The sequence below is a fragment of the Sciurus carolinensis genome, chromosome 4 (genome assembly GCF_902686445.1).
Source record: "Sciurus carolinensis chromosome 4, mSciCar1.2, whole genome shotgun sequence".
NCBI lineage: Eukaryota > Metazoa > Chordata > Mammalia > Rodentia > Sciuridae > Sciurus > Sciurus carolinensis.
The window spans coordinates 171,240,455-171,265,979 of NC_062216.1; the positions used below are offsets into that span (position 1 = coordinate 171,240,455).

A 25,525-nucleotide genomic window follows, 5' to 3' on the forward strand; every position below is an offset into this window, starting at 1 on the left:
GCTCAGGGGCTGCAGGTCTACATAGATCTTGGAAGAGCCCCAACCTGGGCTGGATGGCATGTACCTTGCTGGAACTGAAAAGGGCCCATTTCAGAGTGGGTCTGGGTGGAGCTGGGGAGAAGGCAGCGAGAACAGTGCTGATGGTCCTTCCCAAGTTCTGGGCTCCTGGAGATGGGTTGTACCCCTAAAATGGCACTAAGGTGATGACAACTCCCGGGGCCCCCTGTTCCCTCTACACAGGCATCTGGGCATCTTAGGCACCTCTAAAGACAGCCTTCAGCTTGCACATGGAAGTACAAATCTGGGCAGACCGAGTGGAATGGAAAACTGGTTGTGTCTGGAGTGGCCCTGGCCCTGGAGGGACAAGAGCTTGGTGCAGCCCTGAGCAGCCTCCCCTCCTGGCTCCTGGGTCAGAGAGGCTGCTAAGTCAGGTCTCAGGCCCAGTTCAACTTGAGAGCCAGAATTTCCTGAACTGAAAGTGGACTCAAGAGTTAGGGCACAGGTTTCAGGGCTAAACAGCCCTGCCTCATGAGCCACAGAAGAAACCAAGGCCAGAGTGGCTGGGCAGCACATTCCCAGGAGGCCACAGTATGATCACACACTTGTGGACCCTCCATGCCTGGACAGACATCTCAGGCCAGGAGTTAGTCCTCTGAGTGACCCTTTGTCCCTGACTTTTCCAACCAAGTCGGCCCTTCAAGAGATGCTCCAAGTACACTGTCCCCTGGCAGCTCTTGTCCCAGGTGGATTACTGAATAAGATGCCAGCCAGTCCCAGCTCTTTCCTCAAGTCCTGGCTCAAGGTCTGGCCCTGAGGGAAGTTTGGCCTGCCCTCTGACTGAAGTGCACTTGCCTAAAGGCTGTCCACGTTCTTGTTCTGGTCCTTTCTTGTGAGGAAACTCAGATCGCTCACCAAGGAAGACTGGGGAAGCCAGAGGTAGCACTTTCTGTTCTGAGAGTGTCTAGGTGGCAGGTGGTTTCTTTGCAGTTAGAGGAGGGGGACCTTGGCTGGAGTCCTGAGGTTGCCCCATTTGTCCTGCCTTGGTGATACTTCCATGCTTTTTTGTTGTTGTTGTTGTCCCATGGCAAAGAACCAGAAATAGAGAGGAGGGCTGGTCCAATCTGGGGCCACACCAGGGCAGAGGAAGGGCCTTTGCTTTGGGAAATACATGGTGGCACCTTGGGGCTGAAGCACAAGCTCCCAGAGGTGGGGATGGTGTCTGATGCATGTGGATCCCCAGGGCTTTGGCAGCTGGAGTTTGTGAAGCTGAGCTAGGAGAGGTGTGAAGAGCCACACACCAGTGAGCTGGTGACAACAGTCACAGTGACAAAGGATGGTGGACCAGCACAGACCAGGGTCCTCTGCAGAGTGAGGGGAGGAGGAAAGGCCACTTCCTTCCTGCCAGTTGGCAGTCTAGGCTCCCACTCCACAGCCCCAGCAAGGAGTGCTTTCTCTCCGGGTCAGAACCAGACTCCTCTGCCCTATTTTTCTGCATCAGAAAGTGAGCATGTTGATGCCTGTGGCTCTGGCTGGGACAGGAAGTGCTTACCACAGCCTTCCCTGGTGCTTGGCAGACCCAGGGCAAATGTGGTGCCAACCTGGGCATCCCTGTGCCCAATGGGCAGGGGCTGTACCTCGCCATCTCCCTGTAGCTGTTGGGATGCCGGGTGGGTTTTGAAGTTCTCAAGGGCTGCTGCGTGTGTTCAGCCCTGTCCCACTTTGTTTCCTGACCCCACTCTGCTGGGGAGCTGGGTGGCCATGCTAAGAGCTGGGAGACACTTGAATGCTGTAGGCCCCGCTGGTCCTGTGGTGCCTGTGGCCAGTGGCCTCTGTCAGTGGGGGCCTTCCAGGGTTTCACCACTTGCGGTCAGCCTTGTGGGGCCACTGCAAGTTCTCCTCTCTGATCCTGGAAGTAATATCAGCACAGCCTGGACTGGGACCCCAGGTCACTCCTCTGCTTCTTCACATTCTCCCACTCCTGAGGGCTTGCTAGGAGCCTGGGACTTCAGACCTCCATGCCACAGCCCATCCTTCCCATGAGAGAGTTCAGCTCAGGGACCTACACAAGGTCCAGACCAGTTCCTGGGCTGCATCGGTGGTGTCACCACAGGTAGGGAAAACCCCAAGCCCAGGGTTCACAGCCCACTCCTCCAGCCCCCCATGGCCCCTTCAGCAGAGCACCCTTCTTTCCACCCCGTGGAGCTGGAAGCCCTCCCTGGCCACGCAGCAGCCTGCATGGATCCTCTACAAAGCAGTAGCGGGAGATGCATGGGGTGTCTGACCCATTGCCTCCATCTACCTACGTGTGCAGTCCTTCTGGTTTTGGGCAAGGTCAAAGCCGGGCCTGCAGTCACAGGCCACCCCACCTTTGGGCGTCTCCCGGCAGATGTGGGCACAGCCATGGTCTTTGTTCATGCAGTTCATACCCTCTGGGAAGAAAGACAGACAACAGAGGGGTTGGGGACCAGGGAGAGAGAGGGAAAGAGACAATGTCATGATCGAAAGGTGGGTTCTGGGTTGCTGCTGCACACACCATGCGTGTTGGTGTGTACACACGTGCATGCGCACACACACACACAGGTGTGGACTGGTGATGCACATGGAGACACTTAGGGAGAGTCCGAGGACACTGTGCCCAGGTCTGGTGCTGTGTGCTGCACCGTAACTGAAACCCAGGGGCTGATGAGGCAAAGCTCTTGCCCTAAGCCAGACTTTTGGGTTAGTTCTTTGGAACTGTTTTCTGGTCAGGGCCATTTGGCTTGTCTGTCCCCCGTGGTCCCAGAACACTTCCCTCCCTGCCTCCCTCACCCAGCAGACTCCATCTCCCCTCCCTGTTTGCCTGGAGTGGTTCAGACCTCCTTCCGTTGACCCCAGTTGATGTTTACCTTTCTGGTGATTTGTGAGGAGTTTACAGAATTTATGAGGTCAGGGGTCAAGTGAGAGCTTGTGGGTCACAAGTCAATCAAGAGGCCAAAGGCAGATAAAAGGGAAGAGATGCAGCCTGCACCTCAGCTCTGTGACCTGACTGCATCTCCACCGGCAAGGAGCTGTGGAGGAGCGAGGCCGGCTTTGGTGGGTGAACACACAGGTGGCCTCTCTTCCCAGGGCACACACTGGCCTCTTGTTCTAAGAAAGGGCCAACTCATCTTGACCCTGTGTACCATAAACACAGGCATGCAGCAACACAGGATGTAAAAACATAAACTCCATGGCAGTTATTCTGCAGCTTAAAACAACCTAGGGCTGGGTGTGGCTGAGTGGTAGGGTGCCTGCCCAGCATGCAAAAGGCCCTGGGTTGATCTGCAGCACCCCCAAAAGTCCAAGGTTAAAATCAAAATCCCCGAAATGGAAATGAGTGAAGCCTGCACTCTGCCCAGCACCCAAACTCCTGGTCTCACCTGTTTCTTCACTCTTGGCCATTCCTTCACCTTGACTTTCTCCCTTCTTCCTGATCAAATGTTGCAGGATGCAGAGACTAACCAACCAATCAATGATTAAAGATGCACAGCACCTGACTGCTGCTGCACCTCACAGGAAGCTCCAGTTCACATGGAGAGCCCAGTCCTCTCCTCTCAGTTCCCACTGGCACTGAAACAGGGATGGCCCAGAGGTGTGCTGACGGAAGCTTAACACCCAGGGTCAAGGGCAGAGGGCTGATCTGCAGTCTTTGCCAAGTTCTGTGGTGCAAACCTTCCCCTTGGTTGATTTCAAGCTACTGGGGGTGTTCCACGGGGACCACTGGAGGAGGGGCAGGAATGCAATGTGCGCAGCCACCTCTGGAGCTGGTATTAGTGCTAGCACATGGCTTTTTTAGAAAGGCGCTGTAGAGTCAGGCAGATGTGGATGTGACCATGGCCTCCTACTAGCTGTGGGCCTTGGGGACACCTGCTTCACTTCTCTGAGCCTGGTGATCTCTGAGCTGGCACTATCATCCCGGAGTAGGTGAGCAGATGAAATGAGGTCACAGACAGGAAGATGCCAGGCATGTGCAGGTGTTCAGTAAAAGACCAGCTATCTTTAGGGGGCCCTGACTTCTGAAGGCTGCTGCCTCCTGCTGTGGATCTGGAGAAAGGGATCCCTCTGTGAGGCCCTGGAGAGGCCAGTAACCCCGCTTCAGAGGTGCCTTTCAGGAGAGGAACTTTCTTGAACATTTAGACACATCCAGGCTCTCAGCAGGCCTTCCAGGAGACTCTAGCTCCTGGGAAGGTTTGGCCAGTGAGTGGCAGCCACCAAGAAGTCTCCCTGAACATCATTAATGGCCACTGACATTGGTGGGCTCAGAGTCCACCCCTCCTTCCTTCCTCATAAGGCTTCTATGGCCCCCTAGTGTTCCACCCACACTGCATCCCTGCCCCATGCACATACTCCCAATCCCACACTGCCTGGTACCATCCCTGAGAGATGCCCTATCCCCACAGCTTCTCCTTTCTCCTGGGAATCTCCCTCTCCTGCCTTCCACAAACAAAATCCTAGGCACCTCCCCAACTCCACCAATTCTGCAAATCTCCTGACCCCTGGGTTCTAGTCTTGCCTCCCTATACCATGTCCCATGTGCACTTATCAGCACGGCCCACGTGCCCATGCTGAAGAAAATCTGTGCTGCTTCTTGGGATGGAGGAGTCTGAGGCCCCTATTTAGCTCAGGCTTACACATGATGAAGAAAGGGAGATTGAATTTCCACTTCCAGCCAAAGGATAGCAATTTACGAGAAGCCCTGCTGATCACACCAGCCATAAACTGGTCCCTGGGGAGCTGATGCATTCGTGAACCTTGGACTAAAGAGCATTGGGTTTTAGAAAGCACTCGTTCTTCCCTCCCTGGACCTGCCATCCAATCATCTTTTCTTTTGAGCATGTAGATTTTAATAATGAGCCAAGATGTTGCCATAGTTGCTGGCAAAGGGTAACCTGGGGGAATAATCCAGCATTACCAGTAGCAACCCAAGGTCAGAGTGTGGAGCTGCAGAACTGGGGAGGGTGAGTCCCAGACACCACCTGCAGGAGGCTGGTTTCAAAGGTCCTGGCTGGGTTTTTTCTGGTAACTACAGAAGAGGGATGGCCTCTACCTCCTGCCTGGAGGTCCCTCACCAGATTCCAGACAGCTGTTGAGCACTCTCCTCCTGCCCCAGGCCCCAGAGCCCCTGCTGCCTCTCCAGCTCAGGGTCAGTTGAGTTTGGGACAGTTGTGGTGCTGGCTTTCAGCCCTCTTTACATTCCTAACAATGACAGAGGAGCCCAAAGAGCTCGAGAGTACAAGTTGTTGTGTGTCACGTGTTGCAGTTACCATGTCTAACACAGAGAAGAGAATTTAGATAATGTACCTTTATCAAAAACCATATTTTCCAAAACGAGAGCAGGGTGGGCCTGAGAGGAGCACCCTTGCAGCCCTGTGGAGCTAGGCTCACTGCTGCAGCGGGGTAGGAGGGCTGAGTGTTTCCGGGGCCCTCCCTGGGAGAAGTGGCATGAAGCATCACCACCACATTTTAAAGCGACTCTCGCGACCTCTCCAAAGATGGCTTCCATGGCCCTGCCTGGGGGTGACTTGTAGTCGCCCCTGCTCATCATTCTGGCTCCTGGTTGGCTGCGCTACCTCACCTGCACTGGGGAGCAGCACTGGCTCCTCAGGCCACAGAAGACCCACTTGCAAGGGCAGAAGCACAGGAGGCTGGCCTGCACAGGGTCCCTTCTCTGGGTATGGCCTGGACACTGCCTAACAGAGGTGGCCTTCTTACCAGGGCAGCTCAGGACCAGGCCTCATGGCTCTGAGCTCTTCCTCCTGACTGGGTGGCTTGGCACCCCATCTCCACCTCCGTAGGTCTCTCCTACTGGGCACCTCAGGCTGGGGTGTCCCACTGCTAGGGTTGGTGCCAGCACCATGGTGTACACTGTCCACTTTAGGTCAGTGCTTACCAAGTCAAGGCATAAATGGCCACTGGGAATGGCCAGATCAAGGCCCTCAGATGCCCAGTCATACCCACCACCATGCAAGACTGTGATGCTCCAAAGAGGGGCTGGCACTTGAGTCTGCCTCACGCAGCCCTGGAGCCTCTGCCTTCTCCGCATCTGTTTTGTCGGCCATGAAATGGGGGTGATGCAATCTACTTTGAATGTTGCTGCGGAGACAAGTGAAGAGTGTCACCAAGCACTTCTCTAGAAAGTGTGCCTGTGGATGCAGCATCTGCCTTCACCTACTTCCTGTGGCCTGGGCTGAAGGGGGACAGCTGCCTATGCTGCTCTCCCCTGCCAGCCACGGGTGACTCATAGGGAGACCTAGGCTTTATTTTGTATCACAAGTTCCCAGCACAGGACCTGGCAGAGAGTGGTGGCTCAGCAAAGAGTGGCTGGGAAAGAGAGAAGAGTGGAAAAGGAGAGAGGAAGAAGAGGAGAAGAGAGGAATAAAGCGATCCTCCTACCTAAGAGCAGATCAAACCCACTGTTGTCTATTTTAGGGGATAAGGTGAGAATTTTGAAAATACCATTGGGGCATTCTGGCTGTGTGTTCTAGGGATGACGCATTCAGGTATTTCAGATGCCTGACAGAAACAGCTCATGGCGCACAGTAAAGGTTCTGAGAAGTCATGTGGTCACTGGAACGGTCTCTGTCCCCCTCCTCCAACATGGTGTCCTGGACTTGAAGAGACCCCAGGGCCTCACTTTATAAATGGGGCAGTGGGGCACGGGGCTGGGGACATCGGGCACACAGGGCTTCTTCCCAATCTGTGGGCAGAGCTGGAGTGCCTCCTCCCATCTCCTCTCCCAGGGTAGTGCCGGCCTGAGGTGGGAGCTGAGAGCAGGGAGGTAGGAAGCTTGTCCTCTCCTGCAGGGGATGCTTATCACGGGAGCCCTGTGGTCAAGTGGGTGTGTGAAGATGAACCCCAGGATATGTGAGGTGTTTGGGACCAGACACTTCTGTTCCGGGAGAGTGATGCTGAGCTCCAGGTGCTCACCTTTCTACAGCCTCAGCTCCACCCAACTCCTCTGAGCAGCAGGCCTGCGCCTGCCAGCTGGGCAGCAGACACTTCACCATGCCGGCCTGCATGCTCCTCTGGTGCAGACCCGAACCCACTCATGCCCAGCCCCAGCCCAGCCCCAGCCTAGGGCTGAGCACAGGATGGTCTCCTGCAGGCCCCTGGGCCTGAAGGGCCCTGAGCAAGCTCTGTCCTCCAAAAGTCCCTGCTTGTGCCAGGACTGTTCTTGGAGCCAAACTATTACAGCCACCCCATGTTTCCCTTGATCTAGACATGGAGGGACCATGGGTGCTAAGCTCGGCAGAGGCTCTGTTTGTCTCCTCTCCCTGTGGGGAGTCCAGATAGGACTCCAGAGCTGTTCCCAGAAGCCCTGGTCTTCAGAGGCCTGGTGCCCACCAGGCTGCCCGCCACACCAAATCTAATCTGATGCAACCCATCCAAATCCAATTAGGCACTGCAAACTCTGCCTGAGTGTCTCCCTGGTGCCTGGGCTGGGCACAGTGAGGAAATGGTACTTTGTTGCTCCATCACCAGATCCACACTTGGACTCTGCCAAATGTCCACTACCTTAGGCAGTTTCCTCATGTCTTAGCCTGGTTTCCACCAGTGTAAAATCAGAGTCACAGGATCTGTGATAAAGGTGTGCACGATGTGTGTGGCCCTCTGTTCTGGGTGAGGGGAGTGGCAGGCCGAGGGTGCATATAAAGCTGTCATGGAACTTCTTTGCGGGCAGGAAGGAGCCACAGAAGGTTGGTTGTAGGCCAGTGATGTGCATGTCACAGGAGGTGCTCTGGATGCTGCAATCCACTGCATAAGTCACACATGCAGAGGGGATCGGCACTGGGGAAGGTTGTGCTTGGCCACGACTGAGTTGGAAGCACCCAACGTCTCCCTTCAGGGGCTCTACCCTAGATCCTTGCCTGTCCTGGACCCTCTGACAGGAGCATATCCCTCTGCTAGGAGGGCCTATCTTCCTCAAGGCTTGCCATCATCTGGACACCAGCCCAGGGTACACGCGGAGAGAGCTGATTCTGCATGCCCGCACCAGTGCACTCGGCACACCTCGACAGTGGTGTGAGGTACGCCTGTCTGCTTGTACTTAGGAACCCCCTGCTCGGAAAACAAAGCTGAAATGTGTCTCCTGAGGGCTGTTGCTATGGCAACTTCATCAATAACATCACTTTCTGTGTCCACGTTCCTCAAACACTCAGGAAGGGGGCAAGCTGGGAAGGGAGAGCAGAGAGAAGCAGCAAAACAAAACCAAAAACCAACCCGATGGCCTTCTCTGCCCCAGCCCCCTGGACGTGGGAGGAAGGGATTTTTCTCCCCTTCACACATGACGGAGCCAAGAAACAGGCCGCATGCAGCCTTGGGGAGCAGGAGGAGGCTGCTGCCCACCCTAGCTCAGACCCCACAAGCTGTATAAACCACACAGGGAAAAGCAACTTTCAAAGAGGTTGAAGAAAGGGCCCTGCGAGGGTAGGGCACAGGAGCAGCTAGGGGACTGGACTGGCGGGAGGACGACAAGGGTGCAGAGCACCACTCCATACACGGCCACGTACTGCCTGGCTAGTGTCCCAAGATGAGCCCAGAGGCAGGAGTGGCATGGGGTTACGCACCTCACCATAAGGGAACATGGAGCATGGGGGCTGGGTCTCGGGGACAGACCTGAAGCAAGACAGAAGGCAGCAGCTCTGGCTGCAGAACAGACCCACCTGAAATTTGCTGACAACAGGCTGATGACTACCAGAACAGTCATTTATTGAGCACCTGCTGCACATGGAGTTCTTAAGTGAATCACCCTGAAGTCACAGCACCACTTATCAAAGTCACTGTTACCCCCTCTTTACAAGTGAGCAGAGCAGGACAAAGACTCAGTCACTTGATCAACAAGCATGGTAAGGGAGGGGTGGGCTGTAAACCCACCTTTGACCCAGAATCTGTCCTTCCAGTGGGCTTCCATGAGACAGTGGGGCAGGCAGTCTGGTGTTTTCCCCAGTTCCACGTGGGGACTAGAGTGGCCCAGCTGTCTCCTGCTCAGGTCCATTTCTGTGCTCTGTCTCTCCACGGTCATCTCTAGTGCGAGCTTCTGCAGTGCACCTGAATTCGGACTCTACCCCAGCCCAGCCAGGGAACAGTGCCACCAGGTTCCTTAGAGCCACAGAGAGCTACATGAGGCCGGAGCTGTGCTCTCATCCCACGCCTGGCTCCATGCAGACAGAGGCCTCTACGGCACCACCCTGCCAGGTGAGCAGCTTTGCCCCACGTTATAGGTGCTTCAGAGATGAAGCAATTTTCTCGTGCTCACTTGAGTAGGACATGGTAGAACCTGAATGTGAGCTTGGGTCTGTCTGACTTGAAGGTCTGCCTGCCTCTGGATGCACAAGGAGCTTTCTAGACCATAAATATGACTATGTCCTCCCATGGCAAAAAAAACAAAGGCTCTGCTGAGCACCACAGGGACAGCCACAACAGGTGCTGGACAAACTCCTGCAGGCTGCGTGGTCAACGCTCCCTGGTGAAGGACCTGCGCTAGCTCAAAAGTTGCCATTCTGCTTTGGGTTCGCCAGCAAGCTGCTGGCTTGGAAGGCGCCCTGGGGAGTATCTCGATGGCGCCGCTCCTCTTCCACCAGGGAGACTGAAGCCTGAGGGGCTGTCTGGGTCACACAGCAGCCAGCACAGAGCACCTCAGAACTCTTCCTGTCACAAAAGGAGTGGCTTCCAAAGCACTGCTGCTCCACCTGAGACAGCAGAACCAGGGGTGCCCTCCCATAGGTGCCATGGCTGACCTCAGGGTGGGCAGGCACTGTATCTGCAGATGGATGGCCAGACATGATGGAGACTGCGCTGGCTCCTGGAGTGCCAGATAGGAGCCCTGCTTTCTGGGAAGCAGCAGTGGACACCAATTCTGACCTTCCGTGACCCCCTTCCACCTAATGCCTTGACCAGTCCTGAGGACTGAACGGCAGTCTGCACAACACATGAATGGGTGTTTGCAGAGCTGCCCAGGGCCTTGTGGGTGTGGGCGGCGCTGAGGTGGGCCTTCTCAACACCGGCTCATGCATCCATTCTGCCTCTCTGTTCTGAGGTGCTGAGGTGTCTTAGAAGCTGCTGTTTCTTATCTGTGAAGTGGGGAGTTGAAGGTCCTCTTGTAGGAGCGCTAAAGGCAGGAACTAGGCACCACACCCCTCTCCGCTTCCTTGACAGCCATCTCAGACGCAGCAGGTGCTTGACCAGGGCCGTCCTGCTTCCCTGCCCCAGGCATCCTGCCTCCAGCCCTCCCAGGCTAACCCTCCTGAAGTTTCCCAGGCTAGTCACTAGGTGTCACCACAGTCAAGTCCAAGCCTTCCAGGACAGGACTTCGGAGAAGGCCTGGCTGAGACCATGAACCCCTGCAGACTCAGGCCAGGTTACTGGAGCTGTCTTTCCCTCCTCCGGGCTGCCAGATTTAGCCAATAACAATCCAGCATGCACAGTCAGACCTGTATTTCCAATAAACAATACTTTCTGATAAGTATGCTCCTGATATTGCATGGGTGGTAATGAGAAAATCTTGTTTATCTGAAACCCCAGTTTAAATAGGCACCAAATGTTTGACACATCAACCCTACCCCTCTTACCATGGACACCCTAAAGGAAATTATGGGGAATAGGATGCCCAGTGCCACCCTTGGCCTTGACCAGGGAACAAGTCTGTTTCTCCTTTCCAATAAGTGAACAGAAGGACGAAGCACCCCATCAAGATCCCATGGTGACCCTTGGGAACCCAAAAGCAGAAGAGCTGCACTACTAGAAGATTCTCTCAGGGTGTGAGCAGCTCCCTAGAGCTACAGCAGTGACCATCCACCACTGTACCACCAGGAGCTGCAGGGAGCACCCTGCTACACTGCAGAGCAGACCTGGGCTGCCTGCCATCCCACTGACTGTGTCCCCTGCACCCCAGTACCACAGGGGCAGCTGTTGCTTCCCAGTGCCCTTGAGGATCAAAGAGCCTGGAGGGTTTGGGGCACAGCAGACAGACACTCCATCAACAGGGAGGACCTTGCTCTTCTTTCAAGAGCCTCAGTAACCCGTCACTTCACTCAGTCAACCAGTATGTGGGGTACATGGTGATGTGCCTAGGGACACAAGCCAGGGGCTGGGCAGGGAAGGAAAGGGGCTCCTTTTAAGAAGCTGGCTCACACAGTGAAAGGCTGGGAGGAGAGGTTGAGGAGTTCCTGAACTTCTGACAGATGAACTTGGGTTGCCCTGCTAGAGGGGCCTGGAGGGGAGAGAAGACCGGCAGGCCTGAGGGACTCCTGGCAAGAAAGCAGCAGTGGCATCCCACCAAGACCCAGAGCCATGGGAAGTGACAAAACACTGTGCTCCTGGGCAGCCTGGGCCACACTGCTCAGCAACAGGATATGAGAGCACTCTGTAAAACTGATGCCACACGTGGCAGGTGCCATCTCCTTCATGACACGCATTGAGTCCTCTTCAACTTCTGCTTGACGTGTTTTCTCTGCACACAGCCCACATCTGACATGAGAAACATGAGACAACTTGGACAGCGTCCTGCGCTTCTCAGGGATGGCAGGACTGAGCTGCCAAGTCCAGAGGAAGATGTGCTGCCTGAATCAGAGTCAGCTGCACAGAGTAGGGGACATTGAGCTGGTACTGAAGTGTGAGTAAGTGCTTTTCAAGAAGAGAGGGGGCAGCTTGGTCAGGTTCACTATGGATGAGGGCATGGGCGCATGACAGGGACAGTGGCAGGTGGAAGGAGCGGCTGGCGGACTCAAAGGCAGCGAAGGTGGGGTCCAGCAGGGCGGGGGCAGGCCTGAGCTGGGCTCTGGAGACAGCAGCACCCAGCTGTGGTGTATGAGGGAGAGGACAAGCAAAGAGGCAGGGATGCCAACTGGTACCCATGGGTGTTTGAAAAAAAAAGGTGGTGTGAGGGGTGGGAAAGGTGCTGGGCTTGAGAGGCGAAGTGTGGTCACCAAGGATGGGCAGCCAGGAAAGGGCAGGGCCGAGGGCAGACTTGTGCTGGTGCCCCCCTCACTGGGGATGCTGGGCCGGTAGGAAGATAATGCTTTTGGTTTTGAGCAGGTGGGACTGCAAACCCTATCCAGGCTGCTCCCAGGTCAGGGCTAGAGCTGGAGAAGAGGTCGTGCCAGGGGAGATTAAAGAAGCCAGGAAGGGGGAGGAGGAGGCTAAGGAGGGGCTGGGCAGGGACTGGGAAGGAAGGGAGAAAACAGTGGGACACGCATACAGGAGGAGCCTTGTGAGATGATCAAGTGGCCACCAGGCTGGGAGACAGGAGACTGCCTAGCTGGTCCTGGCTGGGGATGAGGCCCTGGAGGTGGTGCAGGGGCAGGGAGGGGATGCTGGGCAGATGTCCTGTCAGATCAGCCTGGGACTTCATGGCTGGCAGAAAGGCCCACGGAGGCTGGGGAAGGATCAGACCCCAATGACCCCCAATGACCATGGCTGGTTCCACATAGCCAAGCAGGTCCCTGCCCAGAGGTCTCTATGCCCACAGCCTTGGATCTGCACAACTTCTCATACCCTGGGTCTGTGACCACAATCTCCAGGGGGAAGCTGGGTCTGAGCTGCAACATGCGAGGATGAACTTCAGCTTGGAGCCAAGAGGCCAGGGGCAAGTCCCAGCTCTGCCAACATGCTAGTAGCAGACAGGCTGCTGCTACTTTCTCCTAGAACAGGCGTATGGACCAGCTTTTGGCCCAGGAAAGGCCCTCTGGGTTCTGATGTGGCTCAGCTCCATGACACCCTTTCTTGACCTTTCCTGACCTTTTCCTGCCCACTCCCAACCAGGACCCTCGGTGGACAGCAGGGTGCAGGGGTCCTTATGTGAGGAAGAAAGGCCTAGAGCAGCTGGGGGGGCAGCACAGGGAGGCTGAGGAGGGGTCTGACTGAGACAGAAAGGGGCGACGAGGCAGGGACCCTTGGCTCTGGCTGGGGAAGCAGGAGGCGTGCAAACAGAAGGGAGCAGTGCCAGGCTGGGCAGGGGTTCCAGACTGAGGCAGCAGAGGGACTAGAGATGGGCGTGCAGAGTGGCAGGGGTTTGTCCACTGCTTCACGAAAGGCAAGACAAGGGGGCTGCAGAGGTCTGAGTCAGGACCCTGTGGGGAGCTGTGGGTGGTCCAGTGGGGGACAATGTGGCCAGGGCCAGGGTGCAGCATGGGCTCCAGTTGCCCTCAGAGGGCTGAACAGGGCAGGGAGACCTGGCGGTGGCTGCTATGCCCACTCAGCCGAGGCTGGCAGTCCAGGCCCTCAGTAGAGGTCAACCTGGGGAGGTGGGGGCTCCCGGTGTCTCGGGTTCCAGGTTACCCAGTGCCCTCCGCTCCTGCCTTCCATCCCCGTGTGCACTCAGGGTCTGCTCTGAGCAGTCGGAGTGGATTCAAGTCCTGCCTCTCTCTGCTCCTTGCTCTCTGTGGACAAAGCCCTTCACGACTCAGCCTCTGTCTTCCCACCCGCAGACTGTACTCAGGATCCAATGACTTGCACCAAAGTCTAGGCACCGTGCTGGGCCCCGGTCGTGCTTGGCCATGATGCCTGTGATGACAAGTGATGCCCACAATAGCTGGGCCCGGTTCTGCCCACCCAGGGCTGGCTGCCACCCTCGGTGACACAGTGCTGGATATGTCTCATTTTAACCTGCACAATCAATTCTATAATGGAAGATACTCAGATTGGGCCCATTTTATAGACAGAAACCAAGGTCCCAGGACTTGCAGCTGAGAAGGGAGCCAGGGCCAGGCCAGCTCTCATCTTGGTGCCCTCAGCTGCAGCTCGCCTTCACACTGCACCGTCCACTCCTCCAGACCTGGAGTTTCTGCAGCTTGGGGAAGTTTCCAGCACTCATGTGGAGAAGTCAGCACTGAGGGTGCCCCTGGCGCCGGCTGGAGGCCAGGCTAGAAGTGCATGAAGCTGGCTTACCAGCCAAAGGAGTTGTTTATGGGGTGGGAGGCTCGTAAAAAATAATGGGCTGGATTTATTGTCCCCGCCTTGAGGGCCATTCCGGACCGCACAGGGCCAGGACAGGCCCCCTCCAGTAGCTCCATAAATCTCCCAGCTAAGCGTGAGAGCTATTTGTTCTCCCGCCCACCTGGTCTACAGCAGCAGCAGGCTGCAGCCCCATGGGGCCTGCCTCAGCCTCCACAAAAGATGATGGAAAGTCCTGGAAGGGATGTTCTGGCCCTGCAGGGGACATACTGGGGCCCCGGGAGTCCAGGCCTGGTCTAGCTCCCATGATATGGGAATCACATCCTGGGAGCCAACAGGGTCCCAACAGGCACACTGACGGAATGCTAAGCCAACATGTGGCTGGGCAGCTCATGAAAGACTAGGGGGAGCAGGAGAAAAAGAGCTGCCTTTGGCTTCGGAAATTCAGCTCCTGATCCAGAAGTGCTTCCTCACAGAGCAGCAGGGGAAGCTACTTCCCTCCTCAAGGACATGGCAGTGCTTCTATGACACATTTCATAGGGTGGCTTCAAGCATCAAAGTGCTCCTAAGTGAGCAGCGAAGGGCAGATGAAGCTGGGCCTGGCCAGGGTGCCTGTGGCTGAGGAAGGACTAGGGAAGGATGGTGTCCAGTTGGCTTGAAGGTCAAGGACTGGGAAAGCAGGAAGGACACAGCTGAAGACAAAATCAAGAAGAGGATCAAGGACCAGCCTGGAGGAGGTACAGGTAGAGGACCCAGGACCAGCTGACCACAGGCTGCTCCTGTGGTGACAACCACCAGCCCTCTGCCCTCATCAGACCCACAGAATCTGCACCCGAAAACCCTGTGACCTTTGCCAAGGAGCCCTCAGTCGGTCCTGACACTGCTGTGGGCTTGTGGCAGAGGGCAAACCCTAACCCTGGCTGGCTGTGCAGCTCTGACCACAACGGTTGGAGTGGCTGTGCCACGCAGGGCCTTGCCTCCACGTCCTCCGGAGCCTGAGTGCCAGCTGGGGACACTCCATGCTGAGCCCCATCCAGTAAGTGCTCTAGTTTGAATGTTTGTGTCCCCTCCAAAGTACACGTGGAAATAGACTCTCCAACCAACAGGACTACGAGGTGGGAACTTAGGAGGTGATTAAGCTGAGGTCTCTGCCCTCATGGATAGCATCGGAGCCTCAAAAGGGCAGAAGGGGACAAGCAAGGCCGCTATGCAACACATTGAGGACCGGGAAGAGGTGGTACATCTGTGAAGCAGAGTCTTCACCAGACTGGAATCTGCTGGTAACTAGTTCTTGGACTTCAAGGCTTCCAGAACAGTGAAAAATGAATACCCAATTCCAGGTGCTCTGTTGCAATAGCAGGAGGTCTAAGACAGTGTGTAGTCTTCTTTGCTGCATGATGGGTTGAGGGGGTGAGATTTGCCTGGCCTCCCTCGGCCCTGGTGATGCACCTCCAGAGTCCTCCCCACACTGTCTGGTGGGCACCTTCTTCAGGTCTGCCTCTCCTGCAGCCTGCGAGTCCTGAGAGGATGTGCCCTGACACAAATGTGGGGCCTCCAAGTGCTATGCATGGAGGTGGGATAGAGGAAGCTGGCACAGGGTCACTCAAATGCCCACCCTGTGCCAGGCAGAGTCTTGCTGACTCTTGCCCCACAGCCTGGGAACACATGCGGGAGATCTGAAACCCCATGGTGCCCAAGCTCCCGACTCGGTGAAGCTTTTTCCTGAGCTTTTCCTCTCTCACATGCCAAGTCCCTGTAACCGCTGGGGCCAGGCTTGAGCCAGCCATTCAGGAATGCTGTCAACCTCATGTTGACTGAGACTGTGAGGGAGATGAAGCATTTTGCTCTAAGAAGCTGACTTGCCTAGCGTGCATAAGGCCCAGGGGTCCAGCCCCAGCACTGTAAGAGCAAAGGGAAAGCAGAGGCGGCTGACGGCTCAGGTGCCGCTGGCCCTGGCTCGTGTAACGTGGAGAGCAAGGCTTGGCCTTGTCCAGACACTGCCACTGAAGATTCTGCACCTATGAGACAGGGTAAAGGACAGTCTGAGTGTAAACTGAGGTAGACAGGGCACAACTGAAGTTCTGCCAGCCTGCCTCTCACCTTCCCCTCAGAAGTCCTCCTGTCACTGTCCCATGAGACATCCTGTCACCTCCCCCTCAGCCACTCTCCTGTCACCTTCCATCATCTTTTCATCTCCTCATCCTGTCACCCTCACCTCAGACATCCTGTCACTTTCCTCTCAGCCATCCTCCTGTCACCTCTCCTTCAGGCATTGTCACCTTCCCCTCAGACATCTTCCTGGCACCTTTTCCTTAGAAACCCTGTCACCTCCCCCTTAGCCACGCTCCTGCCATCTCCCCCTTAGCTATCCTATCATCACCTCCCCTTCAGTCATCTTCCTGTCACCTCCCTCAGTCATCTTCCTGTTACCTTCCTTTCAGTCACCTGTCATTTTCTCTTCAGCCACCCTTTGTCACCTCCTTCTCAGTGGCCTTTCTGTCACCTTCTCTTCAGTCACCCTCATCACCTTCTCCTCAGCCACCTTCCTGTCACCTTCCCTTCTTCCCTTCGGTCACCTTCCTGTCACCTCTCCCTCAGCCACCTTCCTGTCACCTTCCTCCATGCCCCCCTGCTGCCTCCCCCGGGGCCATCCTGCTCTGCACGCACGCTCATCTCTGTCCAACCCAAGGTGAGTGGTCTCCTAAATGGGATCCTCATGACTGACAGGTGCCCCCTTCACAGCAAGGTCTAAATTCCTCTTAAGCATGGTTTCCTGGTGCTCTTGGTTCTGCCAGCTCTGGGAGTGGCTTTGGGCTCCTGGGCCACCCTCCTACAACAGGCAAGGAAGCCTGCTGGAAACCAGGTCGCAGATGAAATCTTCGGTGTCAAAGCAGCCTGGCCATGACGAGAGGCCAGGGCCATCAACAGGGGTGAGGGGAGAAGGGTGCTGGGCAGGAGAGGCAGCAGAGTGGCACTCCAGCTGGAGACAAGCCAAAGCACCACGTAAGGCAAGTCCCAGCACAAGGCAGGGTCTGAGCAGAGCCCCAGTGAGGAGAGTGTGCACAAACATGAGCGAGATTGGGGCGAACACTGGCACCCATCCTGCCAGGGTGGCTTCCTCAGTCAGACGGCACTGGAGGGTGGCATCTGAGGGCTCTCCCTGCTCTGGACGCCATCCCAGAAACTCGACAGGCAGACCTGAGTAAGCCTTGCCTCTAGCAAGCTTTCTGAGGCTCTGTCTTCAGAGTCCTACTTGAAGTTGCTGTTCAAGGTCAGCTGCCTTCAACCCACGAATTTCAACCAAGGTCTGGGCCTAGATGACCAGGTGGCCTCTTGTCCTCTCCTTCCCATCACCAAATGCTGCTGTGACCCATCTCCTCCTTACTCCCAGCAGCCCTGCCAACATCCTGCCACAGCTCAGGGTGGCTGCTCTGCCAGCTCACTGCTTGCCCCTTCTCCACTGGTTGGTCACCTGCTCTCAGAGGCTTCTCTGATCCCTTGCCTGTCCTCTCAGTCCCTCAGAGCTCTGTGCCCACTGGCTGAGGCCTGTGGTCCTGCTCCTCAGTGCCCATGCCAACCACCCAGCTAGGCCTGCGCAGGATCGGATACCACCTTCCCAATCCAAGCCTCCAGTGTGCTAGGTGAGCACAGTCTTCCCTTTAGAACTCAAAAAAGGAAAGGAGGAACCCAGGAAGATAGCTGTAGTCCCTTTAAACACTGGGTGCAGCTGCCATGGGAGGTGGGTGTGACTTGAACCCAGACCACCTGGGTCCTAGTTCTGCCACCACCCCTAGGAGACATGTGATTCTAGGCACACAGTATTTGCCTGTTTCTGACCCACAGATTTTGCATGGGTGTAGCTGATACCCACATCACAGGGCTCAAGGGGTCAAATGCAGCAATATTTGGGGGTCATCCCTTGGTTTGCCTGGACCCCATCTACACCTGCTGCCTGGCGTAACTACTCATCGTGCCTCCTTTCACTCTTGGCAGTGCACTGGCCTGGACATTAAATGACACAGCCCTCCTAGTCACAGCACAGTATTCATAACAATGCCTGGCAAAGACTAGCATTCCTAAAATACGAATTCTTGGTGGCAGTGTAATACCCACATGTAATATAGCAGCATAGGACCATGCATATACGCACACACTAAAATCAGTTTCCTGTACTTGAGTGAGGTGAGCAAGATTTGCTCTCAGGGCAAGATGTGTGAAGGGCACAGGGGATCTATCTTTGATATTTTTTCAGCTTCTTATGAACCCACGATTATTTACAAATAAAAGGTTTTAAAGATTCCTATTATTTTTCTTCCATTAAACTTGGGGTATCCACCCTATAAACTTACAGATGAGATGAAGAAATCTCCAAAATAGTTCTTTCATGACTTAACAAGCACAATAACTTAGTTTCATTTAACCAGAGGCCATCGCCTGAATCCAACTGTCTACAGCATACCTACCTACTCGGAAATCCGTGAGGCTAGCTCCACAGCTTGCAGCCCTTTTACCCAGCTGGCAGCCCCTCGGTCTCTGATCTGGATGTCTATGCAAAAGGTAACTGCCAATCTTCAGGGGGAGATCCACCATAAGACAGTGGCAAGAGATAGCCAGCAATGGCAGTATCCAAAGAAAAGTATCCACTTGATGCCCAGAGGTCTGGGGGCATTCGGCATGGGGACAAACATTAACAAATATTCTCTGTCTCTAAGAGGGGTGGCTGTCTCTAAGTTCATAACGAAAATTGCAAATTATAGGAAAAAAGAGGCCAAGCCAACTTAGGCTGTATCCCTGAAGAGAGAAGGGAAGTGTATGAGACATTCCAGAAAATTTCTACCACAAAATGGTTTTGGAACTCTTGGTGCTTAAAAAGGCACAGGGCTGTCTCCACTGTACCTCAGGGCTTTGCCAGAGTCTTAATACCTGGGCCAGGCACCAAGAGGGGGTCCTGGAGCATAGCAAGCAGTCAGGAGCCTGGGCCCTAGGGCCAGACTGGCAAAGCTGCTCAACCTCTCAGAGCCTCGGTTACTTACTCGGGAAAGTGGGACACTATGAGGATGTGGCAAGGGAACACAAGGCCTGTGCTCCGGACCAGCCGATCCATGGGCTGTGCTCTAGAAGCCAGGCTCTCCTACTCCTGGCCCCTCTGAATCTGGCCAGAGCCAGAGCCACTCTTGGGATCAAGTCTTGACCTTGTGGACATGTGGCCCTGAGTCCCACAAGGAGTGCTGTGGAGTTGGGGGGTGGGGCAACTGGGTTTCCTACCTGAGTTTATACACATGTTTAAACAAACTTCCATGGGACCACGACACACATTCAGATCAATGCATGGTGTCCTGGCTGGAAGAACAGGAGCCCGCAGGTGTGCGGTGTGGGCAGCCTGGTCTAGGGCAGATGCCCAGGACAGCGGTGACTCTGCTGTGAGCTGAGTGCTGTTCTGACGCTCCACACTAGTCACTTGCTCTCCTCCTCCCTCCCTCCCTGCTTACAGTGAGGGCTCTGAGAAAGCAAGCCTCGAAGTCCAGAAGCCCCAGGGCATGGCTTCCTAGCTGAGGCCTAGAGCCTAACTCCTAGTCTCACTCGGCATGCCATCGCCTTCTAGACCGAGCTTCACCAGAGCCACACCTGGGGTTGGAGGGAGCGCTGAGCACCTGGCAGATGGCAAGTGAATGCACGCTGGCTAGAGAAGAAAGCAGCAGCCTGCCATCACTAGGTCTTCACAGACCTCCTGCTCCACCGAGGCTGGCAGAACCAGAGAAGGAATTCTTCATTGGGGACATTTATCCCCAAAACAACACCTTCTTGGAGCATAAATATGACATATTTTAAAGAGAAGAGAGCATGTGTGAGAGAGGAAGGGAGCTTGAGGGTGCCCGCTTCTGGGCAGCCAGGCATGTGCCAAGGGCAGCAGAGGTCAGGGCCAACCTGCACGGCCCAGGCTGTGGGCCAAAGCTGGGGCAGCCAGCACTTGCTGGGCCAGGGGGTGGGCAGGAGGCAAAGATGGGCAGCCATGGCACCAGAACCAGCAGCAGAAGTCCTGAGCAGAGGGATGGGCCAGATCTCAACAACTCTGGGTCCCCTCCCACCTAATAAGGACAGGGAGCAGCCTGGGTGTGTCCCCAAATCAAACTTGAGTTCTAAAGACCTGGTGAAGCTGTCTACATGTATCCCACCGCCAGGGCATGTGCTGCACTTACCGGCCGGCACTTCCCTGATGGTTCCCTCTGGCCAGAGAGGGGTACCTGGGCCCTTCTCACAGGTAAACAGACCCAGAGAGGCAGGAGTGATCACAGAGGCCGCACAGATTGCTGACACTGGGAGCCTGGGCCAGCTCCAGATCCTCAGGCTAGTGTGTGCTGGCACCTGGGAAGTGGGGTCACTCAGAAGGCTCAGCCTATGACCTTATTTCTCAGCCAGGAGTCTGGACTGACCTAGCTGACCCCTCTCATGCATCAGCTCTGTCTAAACAAAACCAGTCTGTGTGCTTCCCCCGTTTTGGGGAGGCCCCAGAGAGCTAGACACACCATTAGAGGAATCGGGTGACACTAGGGAATCTAATTTGCCAAAGACTCTGGATCCATCATTCTCAGGAACCACAGAATCAGGGGTCACTTGAGTGCAAAACAGGCTGAGCCCTAGCACCTCCAGGCAGGGTCTGACTTTGAGCTACAACAGCCCTTATTGTGATTGGCACTAGCAGTAGGCAACTGTCATAACCACAGCCAGGCTATTATGGATTGAATGTGAGGTGTCCCCCACAGATCACTTTCAAGACAATGAAAAAAATCTTCAGTGGCAAAATGATTAGATTATGAGAGTTAATTAATTAATCCACTGATATGGATTAACTGGGTGGTAACTGTAGGCAGGTAGGGTGTGGCTGGAGGAGATAGGTCACTGGGGGTGTGCCTTTGGGGTTTATATTTTGTCTCTGGTGGGAGGGGATCTTTCTGCTTCCTGGTGGCCAGGTTCTGGGCTACTTTTCTCCTCTACATCCTTTCTCCATGATGTTCTGCCTCACCTTGGGCCTGAACAAGGTGCATAAATGGCTGATGGAGTCAGTCATTTATGCACTGAAACCTCTGACACTAAGCCAAATACCCACCCCCCCCAATTTCTTGTTATGTCTTTTGGTTGCAGCAATGAAAAAACTGACTAAAACACAGGCTCAGAGAGTTGGGCAAGTTGCCAGGCCCCCAAGTCCCGGTCTTCCCCCTGGGGCATTAGTGAGCAAGTGGCCCACGTCCAGTGTGCTTGCCTGAGTCTGCTGGCCCCCCACAGCCCCTGCAGCCCTGGAAATGCTCCTGCTTATCCTCTGGGAGGCATCCAAGAAGCTCCCTTTTTTTTGGTTTGTTAGTTTGTTTTTCTGCTTTTTGTTGCTCAGATTGACAAACTAGAGATGCCATCAAAGATCCTAATGAGAGAAGGGACTTCTTTAACCAACACGTCAGTTAATGCAGACAGGGGTTGAAGCCCCCACATGTGTATTCTGATTAAGTCTGAATTTCTGGTTTCACTTAAAAATCAAGATATGGTCCTCCCAGGGCCTTTGGGTAGAGTGAGCCCCGTGCTCAGGGGCCCACCCTACTCCAGCCAGTGCAGAGCTCATCTAAGGCCCAGCCCCTGGTGGCTCCAGAGCTCTCCTAGAAACCCTCCCCTCTCCCTATGGCCTCATTCCTATAGTCCTCAACAGCTCCTCATGGCTGCCCTTTGCTCAAAACCAAACTCCTGCCCACATCCCACTACCACACCCTGGGCTCAGGTTCCTCTAGCACCCTTATCCTGGGTTCTTCTCCTGCTGCTCGCTGCTCTCCACCATCAAGCATGCCTTTTATTCTGCACAATGTCCCTTCCCACCTCAGGGCCTTTGCACAGGCCCTGCCTGCAAACTGCCCGGAAACTTCCATGGGGTGCTTTCTCAACATTCTATTTCTGCACTAAAGTGGCTTCCTCCTCAAGGAGGCGGCTCTGGCTCCTGTCTCACTACCTGTCTTACCTCCTGGGCAGCGAGCCCCACAGCAAGAGTGCCTTCAACTCTGTCTCCTAACTTGATGGGGCCTCAGTCTCCACCCCACCGGCCTGGAGGGCAGCTGGGAGGCTGTAGCATTCGGCCTCCACAGGTGTGGAGCAGCTCCTGCGCAGCTCCCCATACCACCCTCTCTCCCCTGCCTAGCCCCCGCTGACACCAGGTTTGCAACCTCCTCAGCCCAGTGATGACGACAGGCCAAACAGGACCTGTGACAAACAGGCCTTCTTGTCTCTTGCTCATGTCCCTTTCTGCCCATCTTCATTTTGACCAGGGGTCTCATAATTCCCTGAGCCCGCCAGGGAGATGGGCGTGCTTCAGAGGAACAAGTGCACACAACCTGGCTAAAGGGGCTCGGGAACCTGGCCTCAGGATGTCACAGCTACTGGGAGTGGGAGCCCTGTGGGAGCCCCTTCCCTGATGAGAGCGGGACTCTCCCTCCCACACTCCTTCCCCACACACCTGCTGCTGACATGCCTCCTATGTGAGCAGCTCCACCCCACAGCGCCAGGATGAGTTGCTGCCAGCCTGGAGCCACCCGTGGGCCTGTGGGGTGCCATAGGCATTTGCAAGATGTGGCTGCAGCAAGTGCCTGGGAGCCATGGAGCTCACCTTTGAGGTCCTTTTGGGGACACGGCAGTGTCAGGGACCAGTGAGCCTGACTTGCCTGTGGAGAAACTGGTGGAACAAACACCGGTTCTAAGAAGTCCACTGAGGCACGGCTGCTCCACGGTCCCTAGCACTGCACTCCGGATGCCTTCACCTTCGCTTTCTTAGGAGCTGCCTTCTAATGAAAACCACGCCCATGGTCCCAGAGTGCACCCAAGCCTCCTGCTAGCTCCACTGGATGTGGAATGTCATGCTCAGGGCTCCTTCCAGCTTTGACACTGCTGGTCAACACCATGGGCCCATTTTGTGGACAAGGCTGAGGCTCAGAGCAGTTTAGGGAATTGGTTGAGGAACAGTCCCCAGGGATGGGGTGGAGGAGCTGAGTTTGCACGGGTACTGCGGATCTGGGCCTGATGTGTGCCCTCTCTGCTCCCTGCCTTTTTGTGTGGGCCACTCCTTGGATGTCTGCTGGTGTTGGGTATTAGAAGGAGACCACTCCTTGGCCTTGGGCCTCCAGCCTCCTTGTCCAGGGTCAGTGAGTGGGGAGTGGGGAGCGGGGCTGCCCCGTCCTTCTTCCTCACATCATCATCTCTGACCACTCAGAAGAGCCAGGCCCCCAGAGTCTTGGCTCTGGCCACTGCCCTCCTGACCGGCTCTGCTGTAACACACAGTCCTACCCGGGATTCTGATGCTTGCTTCTGTCATTCAAGAGGAAATCCTATACCTTGACAAACGTGGCCCCTCTTCCTAGAAGCCTGTCCTCCAGGCATAATGTCTAGGTTTCAGGCTGGCTGTGTTCCGCCTCACAGCTCTGCTGTCCTAGGCCCAAACTTCAGGATTTGATCACCAATGTCCTGACACCAAGTACCTCCATGTGCTGGTCTGGTTGGTGGCTGGCCTGTCTCAGGCTGGGTCTGTTCCCCCTCTACCCAGCTTCCACTGGCTATCTTCCCTGGCCCATCTGCACCTCACGGGCTGGCCTGCCATGCACCTGGCCTCCAGAGGGCAGCAGGCTCCTGAGCACAAGGACATTCAGTTGGCTGGTGTTCCAGTGAGCATGCAGGCTCCCAGAGATGGGAAAGGTGGCCTGGCCTGTAGGCCTCAAGCCTCCTTTGGAGAAGGGGACCCTTGAGAATGGGCCTCTACTCTTCCTGGCCACAGCTGGCCCCCAACCAGAAAGGAAGACAGCTTCTCTGGTCATATTTGCCATCTGTGCCCTATCCCTTTGTCTTCACATACAAACAGTAGGAACCCGAACAGCTCCTGTGTAGTGGCAGAGAGAAAAAGCAAGAAGGGTTTCCAACACTAGAAGCACAAGACAGGCCACCTGTCCATACTCCCTCGACTCTGGGGCCCCTGAAGTGCACATGTGGAAAGGGAGATTCTGAGGGTCACCCGTTTCTGTGGGGCTGGTGGCGTGTCTACTTGGCACAAGCTGTACTCACCATTGGAGCGGTGGATGCAGGTGTGCTGGTTGTCACTAAGGAAAAAGCCACTGTGGCACTGACACTCATAGCTCCCCATGGCATTGACACAGATCTGCTGGCAGCCACCATTGTTGTCCTGACACTCATCCACATCTGTAAGAAGAGGAAGAGAAGGAAGAGGGAGATCACCAGCTGAGCTTGCGGGATACTGATGTCATCCATTTCTTTAGACTGCACTGAATGGCCTCCCACCGCCGAGAGGGACTGTGGTGCTGCCACAGGGCGCGCCTGGGAGTGCTGCATGAGGTCCTCACAGGGCATTCACAGACACACGCACTCCATGGTGCACCATTGTCACTCCACAATGACGCTCCCCAGAGTGACTCCACTGGAGGAGCCAGTGATAACAACTGTGAGGAGGCTGACCCTGGTGGCTTCCTGGGTGCCGGCCCAGCTCTGTGTCCCCTATATCCACTCCTCTAGCCCCAGCAACTCTGCAGTCATGCTCAGCTATTGAACTGATTACAGTTGAGGAAACGAGGGAGAGAGGCAGAGTCACCAGACAAGATCCCACACATGGGGAGTGGCCGAGGCAGGGTTCCAACCTAGCAGACTGACTCTCAAACCCGGGCTCTCCCTGCTGTCACTGGACTCCCTTCTCTGGGAAGATGACACAGCCCACACCATCTCTCCAACACACAGTCTCGCCGACCACAGACCACCATCACCCCTCTCTTTAACCCACCTTGAGTTTACAACCAGCTGCACAAGACCCTGGAGCCAAGGGAAGGCTGGGGGCCCCGGTGGCCTGCACCATCCTGAGGCTCTGAGCCAGCAGATGGATTTCAAAAGCCCAGAGCATGGGGAGGATTTGAAAAGGCCCTGACCTCTGGCTGCCACGACTGTTGGGGAGGGCTGCTGAGAGGTCTTTCTCACCCTGGGGGGGAGGGAAGGACCTCGGTGCCGACACTCATTTTGACCAGAGGCTGCTGGCACAAAGGGTGTGACTGGCTGAAAAGAGTCTTTATGGAGCTCTGGTCTGAACGGCAGCATGTTTCAATTACCAGAGCCACAGGCCCCGCTCTGTCAGTTTGTTTAATGAAAGAAGGGCTTCTTAAACCTTAATGTTCCATGGCTGTATTGTCATTTTAATAGGCAAATATATAAAACCACAATGGCAACGTGAGCTACTGGCTGCTTCTAGCCAGTCCCCCATTCCCGACATACACACACACTCACACGTATGCACACGCAAACACATGCACATAAGCACACGAGTGCACACGTACTTTGGCACAGAGAACTTCAGACAGTTCTAACACAGACATCTTTCACTACTGGGACCAAAAGGATGTGAGAAAGTGAAGAGGCGGGCAGGGTGACCTGCCCTGAACCGACACGGGGCAGCTCTGGAGCAGTGTCAGCTGGGTCCTATTCAGGCGCTCGGACAGCAGAGCACTTCACCACCCAGGAGACCGCGGCTGCCTTTGAGGCCCAAGGCGAGGCTTGTCATTATTCTCTGGCAGGCTCAGATGTCAGCCGTGTGGCAGCCAGA

The 25,525-nt window shown here is 55.5% G+C and overlaps 1 protein-coding gene across 4 annotated transcripts in view; it reads right to left on the reverse strand.

Moving 5' to 3' along the window:
• The window catches only part of Scube1 (signal peptide, CUB domain and EGF like domain containing 1), a 127,291-nt gene that overhangs the window by 56,753 nt on the left and 45,013 nt on the right, over positions 1-25,525 (reverse strand). For 3 of the 4 annotated variants that reach the window (XM_047550972.1, XM_047550975.1, XM_047550971.1), the window contains exons 4-5: positions 23,989-24,123; positions 2,304-2,429 (exon numbers count right to left, since the gene is read on the reverse strand). In XM_047550972.1, coding sequence (XP_047406928.1) covers positions 2,304-2,429; positions 23,989-24,123 — 261 coding nt within the window. The remainder of the gene's footprint in view (positions 1-2,303; positions 2,430-23,988; positions 24,124-25,525) is intronic. The other variant, XM_047550973.1, reaches the window with a different exon arrangement.